The sequence below is a fragment of the Cimex lectularius genome, unplaced genomic scaffold (genome assembly GCF_000648675.2).
Source record: "Cimex lectularius strain Harlan isolate CLEC.00 unplaced genomic scaffold, Clec_2.1 scaffold216, whole genome shotgun sequence".
In the NCBI taxonomy this organism is placed as follows: domain Eukaryota; kingdom Metazoa; phylum Arthropoda; class Insecta; order Hemiptera; family Cimicidae; genus Cimex; species Cimex lectularius.
In genome coordinates, this window is record NW_019392801.1 from 437,037 (window position 1) to 454,814 (window position 17,778).

The 17,778-nt window shown below is 34.1% G+C and overlaps 1 protein-coding gene across 5 annotated transcripts in view; it reads right to left on the reverse strand.

The window, feature by feature from the left end:
- LOC106669239 (solute carrier family 12 member 2) overlaps positions 1-17,778 on the reverse strand; it is an 81,064-nt gene that overhangs the window by 56,317 nt on the left and 6,969 nt on the right. For 4 of the 5 annotated variants that reach the window (XM_014398568.2, XM_014398570.2, XM_014398574.2 and 1 more), the window contains exon 2: positions 15,252-15,547. In XM_014398568.2, coding sequence (XP_014254054.1) covers positions 15,252-15,547 — 296 coding nt within the window. Of the gene's footprint in view, positions 1-15,251; positions 15,548-15,629; positions 15,714-17,778 lie in introns of those variants that run through there. The other variant, XM_014398571.2, reaches the window with a different exon arrangement.

Sequence of the window (17,778 nt, forward strand, 5' to 3'; positions counted from 1 at the left end):
TCTCTCTCTCTCTCTCTCTCTCTATTCTTGCTATCAAATCTGTTGAATATAACTAACAACACATTTTTTAAGTATCACTCTCTCTCTCTCTCTCTCTCTCTCTCTCTCTCTGTCTATCTATCTATCTATCTGTCTCTCTCTCTCTTTCTCTCTTTTTCCTATCAAATCTGCTGAATATAACTAACAACATATTTTTTAAGTATCACTCACACTTTCACGCACACACTCTCTCTCTTTTTCTCTCTCTTTCTCTCTTCTTCCTATGAAATCTGTTGAATATAACTAACAATGTATTTTTTAATTATCACTCACACTTTCACGCACACTCTCTCTCTCTCTCTTTTTCTCTCTCTTTTTCTCTCTCTTTCTCTCTTCTTCCTATGAAATCTGTTGAATATAACTAACAATGTATTTTTATGTATAACTCACTCTCTCTCTCTCTCTCTCTCTCTCTCTCTCTCGCTATCTATCTATCTATCTGACTGTCTATTTCTTTATCTATCTGTCTGTCTGTCTCTTTCTCTCTTCCTCCCTATCAATCGAATCTGTTGAATAAAATCGACGACATATTTTTTTAATTAACACTCACAGTCTGTGTCTCTCCCTTTCTCTATGAATCTTTATAGAGAATGGATCTCTCTACGTCTGTCTCGACGACGATGATACATCTTGAAAAAATGATTTGAGCACAAAATTTAACTTTCTTTGTTCCGGTTTTATCATAATGAATAAAAAAATGCAGAAATCAGGGCGATCTTTCTATATAAAAAAAAAGTTAGCAGGATAACTGGATAACGATAAATAGTCGAATTTTGTGTACATGTGCCGTTTAGGGGTGCGGAAATGTTGCAACAGGGAACCCTAGAAAAATACGATCATCAAACATTGCGTGAACTCATCCGAAAAATTGGATGAACTTTAACAGGATTGTTGTACATAGGTTTATCGTAATATACTTAAACTAACCACCCAACAAACAGCTTGAAGTGAGCCTTACTGATATATAAAGTTGGTCTTGAGGAATTCAAGAGCCTAAAAAAGTATCTGTTTATTTTTTATTAATTTAAATGGAAGGTAGTAAAAACGAAAATCTCAAAACTTTTAAGTCGGATTTACAGAGCACTGAGATCGGCCGAATTCCCTAGCTTATTCAGCCCCTGATCGATTCAACGTTTCTTCTGTTTGACAATTTTTGGCATAATGTATACGCCTATTGTTATCCAGACCATTTAGAATTTCTTTCATCCCTTTCCCCACCGGAGAAATTGTTGCCGGTGTTCCTCAAGGTTCTATCCTTGGACCCATCCTGTTCCGTGTATATTTCAACAAAATACCTCCCCCTAACGTAAAAATGGCTTTTTACGCTGACTATATCAATCTGTACTCTTCTCTTGGAGCTCCGTAATGACCTCCAGAGACCTTCAGCAAGCGTAGACCGATGCTGAATAAAAATGTTAATACTGTGTCGTCTGAGTCGGTCCAATATCGTGATGTGATATTGAACCGTAAATTCACCTTTATTCTCCACGTTAATGATAAACATAATAAAAGGCTGGCTATTCCTTCTGCTCTACCGGCTGCCAAGGTGTGCCAAGTACAAGGTGGTGGTGTGTGCTATAGGTACCCTAGAGAAATTCCTATTCTAGGGCTAACCGACTCAATTTTATTAAAGAATAAACGTAAAGCAAGACTTGGGGAATCAATAGAGTTAAATTAAGTTGTGCCTAATTGTGTTATTCGATATGAGACTTTTCTTGCTTGAAGAGCCGTTGTTTAATTTGTGTTGAATTTTTCTTAAACTTAAAGCATTTTTTTAAACCTTCTGGAAGTTTACGAGCTCATTTAGGTCCTACGTTCAAGAAACTTTTTAGCACTAGAGAGGATTTAGGTTCAGGAAGTACATACCGCATTGGGTTCCTCAATTTAGAATTTAAAATTTTACATTTATCTATTTTATTTCCTTCTCTGTTAAAAATGTTTCTTAAAACTGTAGGTACATAAAGGTAGTGTAAAATATTGTATTTTTTTAAAAATTAGAAGTGAGTGTTCAATTCTTCCCTTGTGAGACAAAGCTCCAACAATTCTTTTTTGTGTTTTGACTATTGGATCTTTCACATTGGCATATGCACCTCCCCAGCAGGCCGTACTGGACATGCGATTGAACCATGGCATAGTAGACCTTGAAGAGACGACCACTTTTTGTTCCGAAAAAAATAAATTTGCCTCAGAATTAGAACAAACTGAGCTGAAGGAAATAGATTTTGATTTCGGACTCAATGTCAGACAATTACGAGCAAACCTACTAACTAGGCTCTGCTTGCGTTTGAATCTCAATTTCTGCCCAGCTACTACCGAAGTACTGAGAAATGCCATCAGCAAACACTGTCAGTGTGTCTTTAAATCAAACGCCCTCCAGGAGATCGTTTATATAAATGAAAAATAAAACCGGTCCTAACACACAGCCCTGAGGAACGATGGAGGAACTGAATAGAGTTGAACTCACACAACGCATCTGCGATACGGACACATTTGGAACGATCACTTAAATATTATTATTAACTATTCCAAGATCGTGAGATGCTGCCTGGTGTGACGTAGGTTTTAGAAAAAAATTTCGTGCCAACGTTTCGATCTTCATTGAGATCATCTTCAGGGCTCAAAGTGTTTATTTTGTCTAATTCCCAGGGTATACAATTTACCAAGGAGGACATCCAAGGCTTTAGCTATGTCCAGGAAATTCCGAACTACCTTATCACCTTTATTTATATTGGAATGGACTGGAGTCAAAAAATGGAAAGTGCATTGCGTACTTTTAAATTTTTGAAACCCAAACTGCTTTGGTTTTATTTGTTTCAACAAATCTATCTTAAATTATTTTTTCAAAAACCTTTGAACCGGATGCACAAACGATTTTAAGCAATGCGAACCTAGTACAAGTACAATCTGCTGCCAAATAGGTAATTATTGTTTGGACAACAGGTACATGAATAAAAGAATAAAGAACGCTCTCTTATAACTTGGCCATGATAGCTGGAATTTTTAATCAAATATTTTTCTCCTAATACAAAAAAATGTCATAAAAGTGATAAAAGTTAGTTATGAATTGGGCAGTTGGATTGTCGATGGACAGAAACTCTACTAAGCAATGTTCTGTTCTAATTAATATTTATGAAAGGTATTGGTTGAGATAAGAAAATCAGTGTCACGAGCGAGATTCGAACCCACGATCTTCGGCTAGATACGCCGCTGCTCTACCACTTGAGCTATCGTGACTTCGATCCACTCAGACACCAACTTCCCATCCCAACCCACCTTCCAAATTGTCCCTCCTTTTTGCCATTTTTCAAATGTTCATCTTTATATAAGGTTGAGATGAAAAATGGCAAGAAGGAAGGAAAATTCGAAAGGTGGTTGAGATGGGAAGTTAGTGTCCGAGCGGATCGAAGTCATGATAGCTCAAGTGGTAGAGCAGCGGCGTATTTAGCCGAAGATCGGGGATCGAATCCCGCTCGTGACGCTCAGTTTTTATCTCAACCAATACCTTTCATAAATATTAATTAATTAAAAAAAGTTAATTGATCAATGGGACCACGAACTGTAATGGGTTCTGTTCTAAATTTCTTCTGAGCACAGTCAATATTAACGGGGCGACGACCAACGCCATTGGATCACTTTTTGAATAAATCAACCGTCAAATGTAAATATAAAATATCCAAGGTCGCGAATTACAAAATCGAGTCCACACAAATCGGCAGAAATCGACCAATAAAGTTTCCGAAGCATGTAGGCCTGGGTGCGCGTTGCCGTGGGCGTTTAGGCAATGACGTCTGTGAGGGCGAAACCCCTGAGTTGGCGAATGAGTCACATTTGATATATTTTAGCTTAAAAAGAATACAACAACAAAAAAAAGTCGATCATTTCCGTTCATTGTTATTACTTGCGATTTTTGGCTTAACGCATTTCACCCCATGTTCAGTTTGGCTTGTGCGATTTTTCATTTAGCCAGGTTCATATCGTGAAAACAAAACCCACTACTAAATATCGCATACCAAACCAAAGACAGGCAAATAATCGAAATTCTATAGGTTCATCACCCTCTCACACCTTAAGAAGAAAGTTCAATAAAAACAATAGCCTATTAAAAAGCCGAAGCCACCATGCACACATTCATCCTTTCAAGCTTCTCTTTATATTTTTATTTATTTACTATATTTCCCGTTCATTCAACGTTGGATTTTAAGACGACGATCCCACAGTTTTTTGGCGCTGGTTCAAGGCCCGGCGGAGTAAGAATTATCGCATATGGAAGCCACGTGGTCGCCTTTAAATAATCAAAAGTGAAAATTGTGCGAATTGTACTACCTTTTTGTAAATCGCTTAATTGGGCCGATATGAAAAATTACTAAAAATCCTTAGAGGACAACAGCTTGTAAATTTAAAAAACAACAAATATCCCTGTTCAACTTGACAAGTTTTAAATTTCCATCTGGCTTATATTTTAAATAGTCAAGATAACTTTAAGAACGGTAATATACTGAGTAAACAAATTTTGCCCAAAAATACAGTTAAAGGGGGACAAATATCCATTGTTCTTTTGTTTGAAGAACCTCCAAGACCGTGATGGAATGGAGGAAGGTGGTAATTTATTTTTGTTTTCTGCATCGTACTGATTTAATTCTCTTATCACCGGTTGGCACATAATGGGCTTTTTTGGAAAAATATGGTCTTAAAAATACGAGATTTTTTTTGTTCCGTCTCCTCTTTTAATCGCCTAACCTCCAAAGGCAGAAGAAATATATAATCTTTACGTTTCCGAGATAAGGACATCGGATTTTCCAAGGTTAGCCTTTAATTAAACGGCAAGGTTATCCCGACCGATTGTTTGATCTATCGTAGGCAGGGAGGTGACCCACATCGATATCCGCTCCAGAAATCGTCACTCTGGAAGGAAAGGGCTGAGAAATGATGACAATGGGACAATGATTAAGAAAACAGCCAATTAAGCATGAAAGGAATAAACGACCTACTACGAAAAAGAAAACAAGATTTTTTAAAAATAGACGAGAACTATCCAGTCTTATTTTCTATACCAATTAAACAATTTGAACTAAAAATATCCTTGATTCTGTTCAAAAGCCGTTTTTTAAATTAAGAAAATTTGACGTTTAATGAAACAATGTCTCAAAACTTAGGCTGTAAGAATATTATAAAAATGCTTGGAGATCAGGGATGAAGCCCAAACAAAGGGCTGGGTTGGGATATCCGGTTCGTTCTATTAAGACCACATGTCCAAGATAATCATAAAGTAAAAAAAAAGGTTTTTAAAGTCCTGAGGAAGGCGTCAAATACAGCCGAAAGCTCGTCGTCAGAAAAAAAGTTGGTTTTTTTACCTACATGGCTTCATCCCTGATCTCCTAGCTTTATTTTTTTTTTAATTTAATTTTTTTTCACTAGGGTTTGCAACAGCAGAGGTTATGTCAACTCGGAGTGCCGGTGTTTTTGAAAAAAAAAAAAAAATTTGTAAATACGGTAGGGCCGCTGGATTCGAACCCGGGACCTTTACTTTATAGTAATGAGCGCCGTGTCAACACCTAAACCGTTGCGGTCACCGACGCCCCCTCCTAACTTTATTATTTATCATACCATGCTCAACGATATAAAATTGCACCAAAAACCCTATAAATGAACTCTAATTACAAAAATAACTAAAAACACTAAGTTAACTCCGGTATAGTCTACAATTTAGCATTGTAACTAGTAAATAAAAAATAAACTAGAAAATAAAATTGAACTGGAATGGCCATGCTTTTTATTGGTCTTGCCCATTTCGGATACGGTCATGTCTCTCTTCTTCTTTTTTATTTCACTTTATTTAGTATGTATTCATTTCGTGTTATTATTATTTTGATTTTATTAAATTTTTATTTTTTCTGCCCATAAATACTCCCATGTCCTGACTATTTTATTTTGTTTTCCACCCTGCACATCAAGATACCATGTGGGTAGAGGGATATCACTATTCATCACGGGTTTTTTTTCCTTTCTTCCCGATGTGTGAAGGCAGAATATGACTGGCATCTGCCACGTTTCTCCGTTGCATACACATGCTGGGGTTTGTCGCATATCAAGCCTGTGTAAGGTGGTAGACCCAATCGTAGTCTGATTATTAGATTATTATTGTTAGTAACCTTCTTAAGAGTCGAGAAACAGAGCTTGGCAACTACTGATGGTTGGACTGACGCATGAGCTTTGTCTGATGCATTCTATTCCTTTTGCCATGCAACTTGGTTATGTGGCCCATTGTATCCCCCGTTCTGAGCCTACAGCACACCGGTGAGTCCTATTCGTCAAGTTATTTGATTATAAGGCCCGGTTTTATATATTGAATTTCTTCTACGGTCACATTGTATGTCCTAAAGTACTTCCTTCTGTGGGCAAGTGTAACACCACAGTTTGTTAATAGGTTTGTAGGTGTCTCCTCTGCTTCTTTGCAGAATCTGCATGTGCCGTCTTGGGTTATAACTATCTTCATGAAACGTCCATTTGGTTTGCAATGTCCTGTTAAGAATCCGGTGGTTACTATTCGCAGTTTTTTCCTGCTTCCTTTGATAAATTCTATTACTTCTTTCTTTCTTCATTTTGCTGGGAGTTTCTTGGATTGTTTGTGTCCAATGAGTGAATTCCATTGTTCCCTTAGTTTCTTTTTATCCTTCTGCTGAGGTACTTTTTGATCCTATGCCACAGAACGGTTCGCGACCTATGAGCGGTACANTCCTATGCCACAGAACGGTTCGCGACCTACGAGCGGTACATCAGCTACTAGTGGGCCACGGTATCATTGACAGTGATGCTTTTATTGGTTAACCAGTTAAGTTATAGCACTGATGTTCAGGACCATCGGACCTTTTGTCTATTGCTCATTTTTAATTGCAGTTAGACTTCTGTTAGGATTATCGACTTTGCATACTTATGCTCCTCTATATGAGTCAGAGAGTCCATAATGACCTTCATCTGTGAAGATTGAGGATGACATAATTGATTTTAGGCTAGGTTCAAAAGTGTAAATCCAAAACCGGTTGGTTCCAGTTTTTTGGAGAAAAAATCGCGATATCATTGTATTCTGATGAAATTTTTCAGCATTTTTCATACCATAACTGCGATTTTAAGCCGAATCTTGCTCGTTCGAGAGACTGCAGAACAATATTATTTTAATACTGCACAAGTTATTATAGAAAAATAAAAACACTAATGTTGGCTATGAATTACTTCTTTCATACTTTTTGTCAGGAATGAGAAGACCAAACGGTCGGGTATAATTGACGACATTGTTCATCTTCTAAACTTAGTTGATCAATCATTCCTGTCGATCTTAACCAAATGAAATTGGATAGACACGTAGCAAATTAGAAGAGTAGTTGAAGGATTTGTCAGTTTTGAGAAGCATTTTGCATTGCGCAAACCGAGTAGGGCCATTGTGCTAGATGGAGACTCTTATAATCTAATCTGTTAATATCAAGGGATGCTTTTATCCTCCTCTATCTAGCATGTCGAAGAGGGTGTTCCGCAAGGCAGCATCCTTGGTCCCATTCTCTTTTTCACTCATCAGGCATTTCTATCACTGCCGATAGAGTATCTCTCACATATGCACTCCATTCAGTAAGCCTTCAGGTGGCCTTCAAAATCCCCCTGGACTTTATCTTATCCTTGGAAGAATGCTTAAGAAAGGTAGGATCAGATTCAACGAAACCAATTCCCAAAAAATTACCTTCACCTTTCTTCCAACCTACTACACACAGTTCATCAATAAGCAACCATTGCCGTCCACTATTTGGGACTTGACATCGACAGAAGACTTACTTGGAACCCTCACACCGAATTCAAAATAATAGGCCTGAACAGATCACGGAAACACATCCGACGTCTACTTGACAACAGATCTACGCTCTAACTGTAAAATAACATTATTACTACAAACGTTCGTACGGAACTAAACTGTGGAGTTCAATCAAGTGTTCCAACCAAAGAATCCAGTCACTCCAGTCCAAAATCTTTGGAACCATTGCTCCTTTCTCTCTACTTCGTATCCAACCTATCCACACGACCTTCATATCCCATTTCTTTGTCCTCGTAACGTAAGTCGGTACAGATGTCTCCTTAAAACCTGAAAACGTCATCCTGAACACTTCCTGAAAATCTTCCTAAAACTTCAATGAACTCAATTTCCTCCATAGTGAAGAAAGTAAAATTAAATACAGACAACAGTGTTACTTGCAGCATGAAAACATTACAAGTTGTTTGCGTTTCCTGACAAATAAGATATGAACCAACAAGTTTTGACGGTCACCTCCTCAAATAATAATTATTAATAGTAGTAGTAGTATTAGTACTAGTTTTCACGAGCAGAATTAATTTTCTTTCGCAGTTCACTTTTTCAAACGTCGCTTGTTATTTATTCAGGGGAATTTTTCGGATCATGGTTTTTCACAGTGTATTAATAAGACTTTTAAACCTCCGGCCCGATAAACACACATTGACTAATTGTTGAACCAACGGATTTCCCCTGTTGCCTTAAAAAATACCTCGTATCTAAGACACCCGTTGATCTTGGATAATCCTTTTGATAAATCCACCACGTTATTCAAAAACCCTTTTCCAGCATCACTCTGGATTCCGATGAAAAATTGCTGTCCGTACGAATATAAAATGACCCGAAAAAGAGGTCATTTCTGAAGTTACACGTTTATTGCAGAACATCTTATTTTTAACTTTCTCTTGCTCTTTATTTTGTTAACTTCAAAACAATATCTTTCTGATCCATTTCTTTGTTTTCTCTCTTACTTACATAAATCGAATTGTTGAATATCGAAGATATATCTTTTAGTATACTAACTCTCTTTCCTATAGCTCTGACTGCCTGTATGTACTTCTTTTTCCACGTCTCTCTCTCTTTCGCTCTGACTCGTACTTTTTTCTTTTTCTCCCTATCAATCGAATATGTTGAACATAATGGACTATGTAATTTTTAAAGTATCGCTCACACTCAGAACCTCTTTCTGCCTCTTTAATTCTTTTATTATTTTTTCATTATTTTTTTAAAATGCCATTCCCACTATCACTCTCAAGTCTCTCTCTTTCTCTCTCTCTCGGTCTCCGTCTTTCTTTATCTCTCATTTTCACTCCCAATCAATCAAATCTGTTGAATATAATCGACAATATTTTTTTTTAAGTATCATTCACGCGCAGTGTCTCTCCCTTTCTCTATGACTTTCTATCTCTGTCTGTCTCTCTCAATCTCTCTCTCTCTCTCTCTTTCTCTCTCTCTCTTTCTTTTTCTCTCTCTCTTTCTTTCTCTCTCTCTCCATCTATCTATCTTTCTAGATAGGTTCTCTCTCTCCATCTATCTATCATTCTAGATAGGTTCTCTCTTTCCATNTCTCTCTCTCTCTCTCTCTCTCTCTCTCTCTCTCTCTCTCTCTCTCTCTTTCTCAAAAGTCTTAAACTGTGACCATTCTGTAGCAACTAACAGGCTAAAAAATGCAATTTTCTTCATTAAAGAATATGGCGTTAAAAGAAATAAATAGTTGCATAAACTAAACGGTCTATTCTTCAATGATCTAATATGTTTCTTTATAAATGTTAATATTCATTTTATTATTTACTATATGATGTGCTTACACCCGTTTGGTTTCTCTGGATGATGTTAACTGTCTCTAGTACTCTCGATACTACGATAGAATTTAATTGTTATTTTTGCGTGTATTACTTTAAAGCTTTAATGATAAAATTGAGTTTATTAACTGAAACAAATCAGTAGTTATTTACCTTTGTATTCATGTATATCTTAAATTTATTATTTATTAATCTATTAAGTTGCTTGTTAAAGTGAACTTTTTGTAGTTGTTTTTTAAATTTTGTTCTCAAATTACAGTAATATATTCCACTTATTATATTTGTTGTACTCCAGTATATTATAATTTTTTGTATTCTTGATATTTAAATTCTCTCATCCATTACTTCTTTCTCTGTCTCACACAAATCGAATCTGATGAATATAATCGACGATATATTTTTTAGAGTATCACTCACACTCAGTAACTCTCTCTTTTTCCATAGCTCTGACTGTCTGTATGTCCTTCATTCTCTTCGTCGATCGCTCTTTCACTTCCACTTTTTCTCTTTCGCTCTGACTTTTACTTTCTTTCTTTTTCACTCTCTCAATCGAATATGTTGGATGGACTATACATTTTTTAAAGTATCGCTCACACGCAAGAGCCTCTCTCTGTCTCTTTCACTTGTTTTTCATTATTTTTTTAAGTGCCATTCACACTATCACTATCCCTCTCAGTCTCTCTCTCTCTCTCTCTCTCTCTCTCTCTCTCTCTCTCTCTCTCTCTCTCTCTCTTTCTCGCACTCTTCTTCAATCTCCCTCATTTTTCACCGTATGAATCGAATCTGTTGAAATAATCGACAATATAATTTTTACTGTATCACTAACACTCTCACTCATAGTCTCTTTCTTTCTATAACATTCGTTCTCTCTCTTTTTTTCTCTTTCTCTTTTTCTCTCTCATTTTCACTCTTTCTTACTCTCCCTATCAATTGAATCTGTAGAATATAATCTTTCTCAATCCCAATTTACTTATCCATCTCTACATTATATATCTTACATATATATTGTTTACGATTCTAGGATCTGTAATTCCGTAAGCAGAAAATAAGCCGAATTTTGTCGTGATCCAATTTTCAAAAATATGAACATTTTGTTAGGTACTTTTATTAAACATAAAAACACAATGTCTCCACCCTCAGACAAACAACTGACATGCGAATGGAAATAAGTTCATTTTAATACCCAGTTGCAAACCAGTTGTTTCGGTCGCTAATCACATAAGAGCTTACGAAAACTTGTTTTTTTTTCCTACCTTTTTTGGATGTCGCGGTCGTTGGAAACCGTCGACCCTCTGTATAAAGACTAAGGTATTAATCTTGTCAGCAAATGAGCTTAACAAGGCAGATTTACTAATCATCAAACTTTCGCTGATGAAGAACACGTCGAATAAAAAAAATCCTATTCAAGGTACTAGAAGGAATTTTTGATTAACGGGCTAAAAAACAAGTTTCAAATTCTTATGTTTAACATAGTTCCATAAATTCTTTGAATAATTACATTTTTCCTAAAAATGTCAGTATGTACGATTGTAATATAGTAAGTAATCTACTTACTTTAATATTAAAACATAACCAATTCAAATAGCCAATAGGCCATTAATCAGCATAAAAATTATGGTCTCACATTGCCAAGAAATACACATCGGCACCACCAATTTTGTTTTATATCCGAAAAATAAATAAAATTATGCAATCAGGCAAAATCGAAGTAACATCAAAACGACAAAGACCCGCAGCTGAATACAAGAACCTTGAGGGCCGATGGAGAATGTTTTAAACGAATTACATGCTATTTGACCTAGAGGAGGTTGGAAGAGATGACAGGAGAATAATGAAGCAAAAGCAGAGCAATAAAATAAGCTACAGGGGACTTATAAAATTGAAACACCTTATCTCATATTAATCCATAAAGTCCCGAATTATTAAGACAGCATGGGGTGGAAAATGTCAATTTTTTTAAAATTTTTTTTACTGTTTATAAACCAAGAACCCAGAAAGCACAAAGAGTTATTTTTATTTATGTTAATTTTAATTAAAATTTTTTACGATTTTAAAGAACTGAAAAATAGTAAACTAAATTCTGATTCATAGTCAGCATTTCGTAACAATTATTGATAAGATCGGTTGATATATTTTATTTAAAATACTCTGAAAAATTTAAATAAACTATATAATTTGAAATTTTTTTCCCGATGATCATTGAAGAATACGATAAAGTTCAACTTTTTTAATATGCTATAATTTATTTATCACTGGTTATGTAATAAATGTATAAATGATTATACTTAATAATAATAAAATCGTAAAATATAATCTTCTGAATTTAATCTTAGTTGATAAAATTATTCAAGAAACAGATCAATTTAAACTAGTTTAAACCTTTGTAAAGGAATTTTTAAGCTAAAACCTTTGTTTTAACCTGTTAATTTAATATGAAGTCTTGTTTTTGTTTCGTCCTGAAATTTTCAGGTTTTAGCTTTTGTCCGAAGTTCGATGGAAAATATGATGATAATTCCTTGACTAATTTCATGGTCCACTTGACCAATTAATATATTACAATTACAATCTCAACTAAAAACCTTAATTAATTATGATGATAATGATAAAAAAATGTGTTCTCAATAAACCTTGACTTTAATTGCTTGTAGGATCGTAAAATGTCTTTTTTCCAAAGGTCATAGGATACAGAATTGCACATAAAAAGCATCTTGGCCATAATGAACGGAAAATATTGGGAATATTTTTAAAATGTGTTTTTATTAATTTTTTTCAGGATAAATATTTTTTTAAAATAAATACCAAACGTTATCGAATATTTAACGCAGACAATACAATAAAGGGCATAATTGATCATACTCCGGAAATATTGGCCTAATTAATACCACGTTATTAGGGGGAATAAAATTTGAATCAATTTAAGTAAAATATGTAAATTCGTTGTTTTTTTGTCTGACCTTCATGGAGGATGTTTGCATGTCATTAAATATATAATGTGGAGGGTGTATATATCTGACAATAAACTGATTATATTTCTAATAAATATTCAACGTGTTCCAATATTTTATTCAGTCAAATTTAAATGGAACTGAAGAGAAACCTAGTTTTTTCTCAAGGAGACTGAATTACTCATAATAAAATTTGAATCTAACTGAAGAGCAATCAAGATTTTTATAGAAGTCACAATGCTCATAAAATGCATACTCTGTTCTAAGAAAAGGTTATATTATAAATTTTCACTCGAGGGAGATTTCTAGAAGTTCATATATTTAATAAATAATATACGATTTCCAATGTGGAGCATTTTATTAAATACAATTTGAATGCAATTCAAGAAAAAATATATTTTATTTATAGGGGGCTGAAATACTCATTAAAAGCATAATTTCTGGTACAAACAACATGCAATTCTCATTTTTCCCATGAGGGAACAGTTTTGTTCAAAATAAATAAAATTTTCCAATGTGGAACATATGTATTAAAGGAAATCTGAATGAAGCTGGATAATTTTTTTTCCATAGGACTCAGAATATACTTTTGAGAGAGATTAGTCTTTAGCGGATTGTTTTTTGATAAATAGTCAACATTTTACAATGTGAATTTTACAAAATTTGATGGAAACCGAAGGGAAAACCGAAATCTAGACTTGTCATATGAGGCCGATTTGATCATAAAAGGCATAGTTTTTGTTTTACAGATAACATGAACTTTTCACCTTTTACACCAGCGAAGTCAATATGATTTTATAAACTATAAACTTTTTGTTTTAAGAGGGACTTATTTTATTCAACAAAATTTTGTACGAAACTGGAGAGAAATCTAGTTTTTTTTTCTTTTTTCAGAGGAAACAGAATTGTTCATAAAAGACATACTTTTTCTATAGTGCAATTCTCATATTTTACATCTGTAAAGTCTTTAGTAGAGAATGTTTTTAATAAATAATAAATGTTTTCCATCGTGGAACGTACGTTATTTAATTTTTTTTTTACAAACAGCATGCAATTATCGCGTTTTACACTGGAGAAGACTTTAACAGATTGCATTTTAATAATTATTCAAAAGTTGCCGATGTGAATTATACATACTAAATAAAATTTCAATGAAATTGAAAAGAAATCTAGCTCTTTTTCATAGGAGACAGAATTGTCCAGAGAAGTCACTATTTTTTTATATAGACAGCATGCAATTATCACTTTTTACACAGGAAAAGTCTTAACAGGTTAAATTTTAATAATTATTCAGAAGTTGCCCATGTGAAATATACATACTAAATAAAATTTTAATGAAATTGAAGAGAAATTTAACTCTTTTTCATAAGAGACAGAATTGTCCAGAGAGTCACCATTGTTTTTTATGTAGAAAACATGAAATAATCACATTTACGCCGGAAAAGTCCTTAACATATTGAATTTTAATAATTAATCAAAAGTTACAGATGTGAAATGTACATATTAAATAACATTTTAATGAAACGAAGCTTTTTTTCATAAGAGACAGAATTGTCCAGAGAAGTCACCATTTTTTTATATAGATAGCTTGCAATTATCACTTTCACACGGAAAAGTTTTTAACATATTGAATTTTAATAGTTATTCAAAGTTTGTCGATTTGAAATCTACATACTAAATAAAATTTTAATGTAATTGAAGAGAATACTAGCTCTTTTTCATAGGAGACAGAATTGTTCAGAGAAGTCACCATTTTTTTTTTATATAGACAGCATGCAATTATCACTTTTACACCGGAAATGTCTTAATAGATTGAATTTTAATAATTATTCAAAAGTTGTCAATGTGAAGTGTACATACTAAATAAAATTTCAATGAAATTGAAGAAAATTCTAGCTCTTTTTCATAGGGGACAGAATTGTCCAGAGAAGTCACTATTTTTTTATATAGACAGCATACAATTATCACTTTTACACCGGAAAAGTCTTAACAGGTTGAATTTTAATAATTATTCAAAAGTCGCCCATGTGAAACATTATTAAATAAAATTTTAACGAAACTGATATGAAGCAGAATTTCTCATAAAAGACAATGTTTTTTTACAAGCATCATGCAATTATTAATATTCACATTGGAGAAATCTCAAGTAGATTATGTTCTTAATGAAAAATAAACTCAATAAAATAACTCAATAAAATTTGAATGAAGTTAAAGAAAAAAATGGGTATGTTTGTAATTTTTGTGGAGTCATGTTCATTGATTATATATTTAGTGTATGACCTTGTGTTAATTCAAATATCACTGATGTAGTGTAAATTATTTTTTAGTAATATTTGTAAAAGAAAGAAGAAAAAATAGATAGTTTGAAGATGATAAAAAGCCGTTTCTAAGGCGATGTCAATGTTTGGCGACCGCGAGCTGTCAGAGGATCAACACGTGGTTGGCGATCTTCCACGAGCCGATGCCGGTGAAACCGCAAACGTCCCAGGAAGCGGTTTATAGTGGAGTAAAAATCTTCAAACCTCTTAAGATAAAAATTACGAGAGAAGCGTAACGGTAAACAGAAAGCTTTGTGTGCACGGTTCTAGGATTTCCTAGAATAGGAGGTTGCGAATAAAAGAGTGTGGTAGGTCTTACCTTGCCGTGTAGGGTCTCGTTGTGAAGCTCCTCGAGGGTCGGCCGGTGGGCGGCCTGGATGGACATGATGTTCCTGTAGTTATCCATCCTCGGCAGGGCCTCCCTGGTGAAGTGTCGGAAGCTTTTTCCGTACGAGGCGACATAGTCTTCGTCTTCGTCCTGGCACAGCCTGTCCAGCTCTTCTTCGTCGCCCTGTTCGCCGTCGACCCTGTTCACCTGGAACCTCGGCCGGCGTTCCATCTCGTTCATCTCGACCCACGAGTCACGTTTTTCCTTCTCGCCCTCCTTGGACATAGCTGCGAAAACGGGAAAGAGCGATGAAACGGAATAATCGAATTTTTTTTTATCCGGGACTGAGGAAAAGACACGGACGCGTACCACTGTCTGCCGGAGAATGAGCTCGTCCCTCGTCGGACCGGGAGGCGAAACAGCTCTAAGAAGGGGGGAGGTCAACAAAAACATTTCATCCCCCACCATGCATGTGCCGGGTACTCACACACACAAAACACACACACACACACACACACATATCTAACTTCATCCGGGTCTTCATTTTCCGCAGAAGCTCGTAAAACGCCACCAATTAGCACAGATAGCAAAAAGATAAATTTATCGATTATTTTACTCGACTCGTACATAGACAATCTGTACATACAGAGATATTCAATATGACCATATGAAATTCTACAACTCTAATGTGCCCCAGGGGTCAGGAAAGGTCACACTACCAAACCACATAATTTACTCACACCAAAAGCCAAAAATAGCAACCACAACTGTTGATTGAATTGTACAAATATTGTAATATAAAGTATAAAAAACGAACCTGTACTTCTTGTCTGTGAATCAGGAAAAACCTGTTCTCAATAGACCGAGAACAAAACGAAAAAAAATGACAAAAATAAAACATTATAATCTCAATATGAAAAAGAAGGAGGAAATAAGAAAATTTATAAATAAAATATTCGAAAACGATAGGAATTAAAAATTAAATACACCATATATGATGATATACTAGTAAAAAATTGGAATAAAACCTCTTACATTGAACAAACTATTCTTTAGGCTAGGCCAACAATTTTTTTTAATACACAAAATCCAAAAAGGTCCAAAAAAAATGGAAAAACATTATAAAATGGCCAGTCGGACCAGCTAGCGTATAGGCCAGCCAGGCAGACCTGACAAATCATCGTTTTCGGTTCATCGTTCCACAGACCTCATCAAGAAATCTACCAAAAATTTAATATTCAAAAATTTCTAAAAATTAAAAAAAAACAAGAATCGAGGTGCATAAAATCCTATTGACTATAAATTGGAATAGGCCGCCACAAATAACTATCAATAAGTTTGTTTTCTTAAAAAAAAATAAATAAATAAATAAAAATAAAAAAATCTATAGCTTAAAAAAGTATCATAAAAATTAAAAATGACTATACTATTTTATTAATCTAATAGGACATAAAGCATATCAAAATAAACAAAAACTCGTTGAATCAATAATTAAATAATAATGACAAGACTGAGAATCGGGCACATCAGAATGACTGACAATAACTTCTGTTAATGGTATATGTTTAAGTCATAGCATTTTTTAAAGGAAATCTTATTGTTTTTACAGATGTGACTTATTGTCAGTCTCGATTATTTTTATAATTTTTCATTATTTTCTTCAACAAGATGACAAGATTTAGAAGAATAGGCCAGCACAGAATAACAGTTAGCTGGTTATGTTTAGAAACATTCTAGTACTAAAAAATTCCATCTCTTTAAAAATGAACATAATTATTTAATAAATTATAAGTCATGTTTAAATTCTAAAAACTAACTAGACTAAGAATAGGCCACTTCTGGATAGCTAACATTAAGCTGATTTCCTATTTTAAAAAAATCATAAATATTAAGAAAAATTTGAAAATGACGATATAGCTTTATGAGATAGATCAAGAATATAGAATTCTACGACTTAAATAATATAACTTAAAAAACTGTGTGAATTAATAACGTGATAACGACAAGAGAGAGAAGGATGGGCCAGCTCAGAACAACCAGCTCGTTTTCGTTAGAAAAATTCTAGCAGATAAACTTTTTTCATCACTTTAGAAAACGCACGTAATTATATTAAATAATTGATAATTATGTTCAAATTCTAAGACTTGACTAAGAATAAGCCACCTCAGTATAACTACAAAAATCTGATTTCCTTTTTAAAACATCTATTGCTTAAAAAAATGTAAATATTAACATTTATGAGATGGACCAAGAATAAATAATATAACAATTTCAAAAAGTGTGCGAATTAGTAATAATTTTCGTCATTTTTAACTTTTGTTAATATTTTGTAAAGGAAATCTTATTGTTAGTTGTATAGAGGTGACCTATTCTCAGCCTGATTTGTTATTTATTTATAGTTATTAGGTTATTTTTATAGTATTTCAGTATGATTTTCTATGATTTCCGATAAAACTGTCTAAATTAATAACAAAATGATACAGACAAGATGGAGCAGAATAGGCCAGCTCAGAATGAC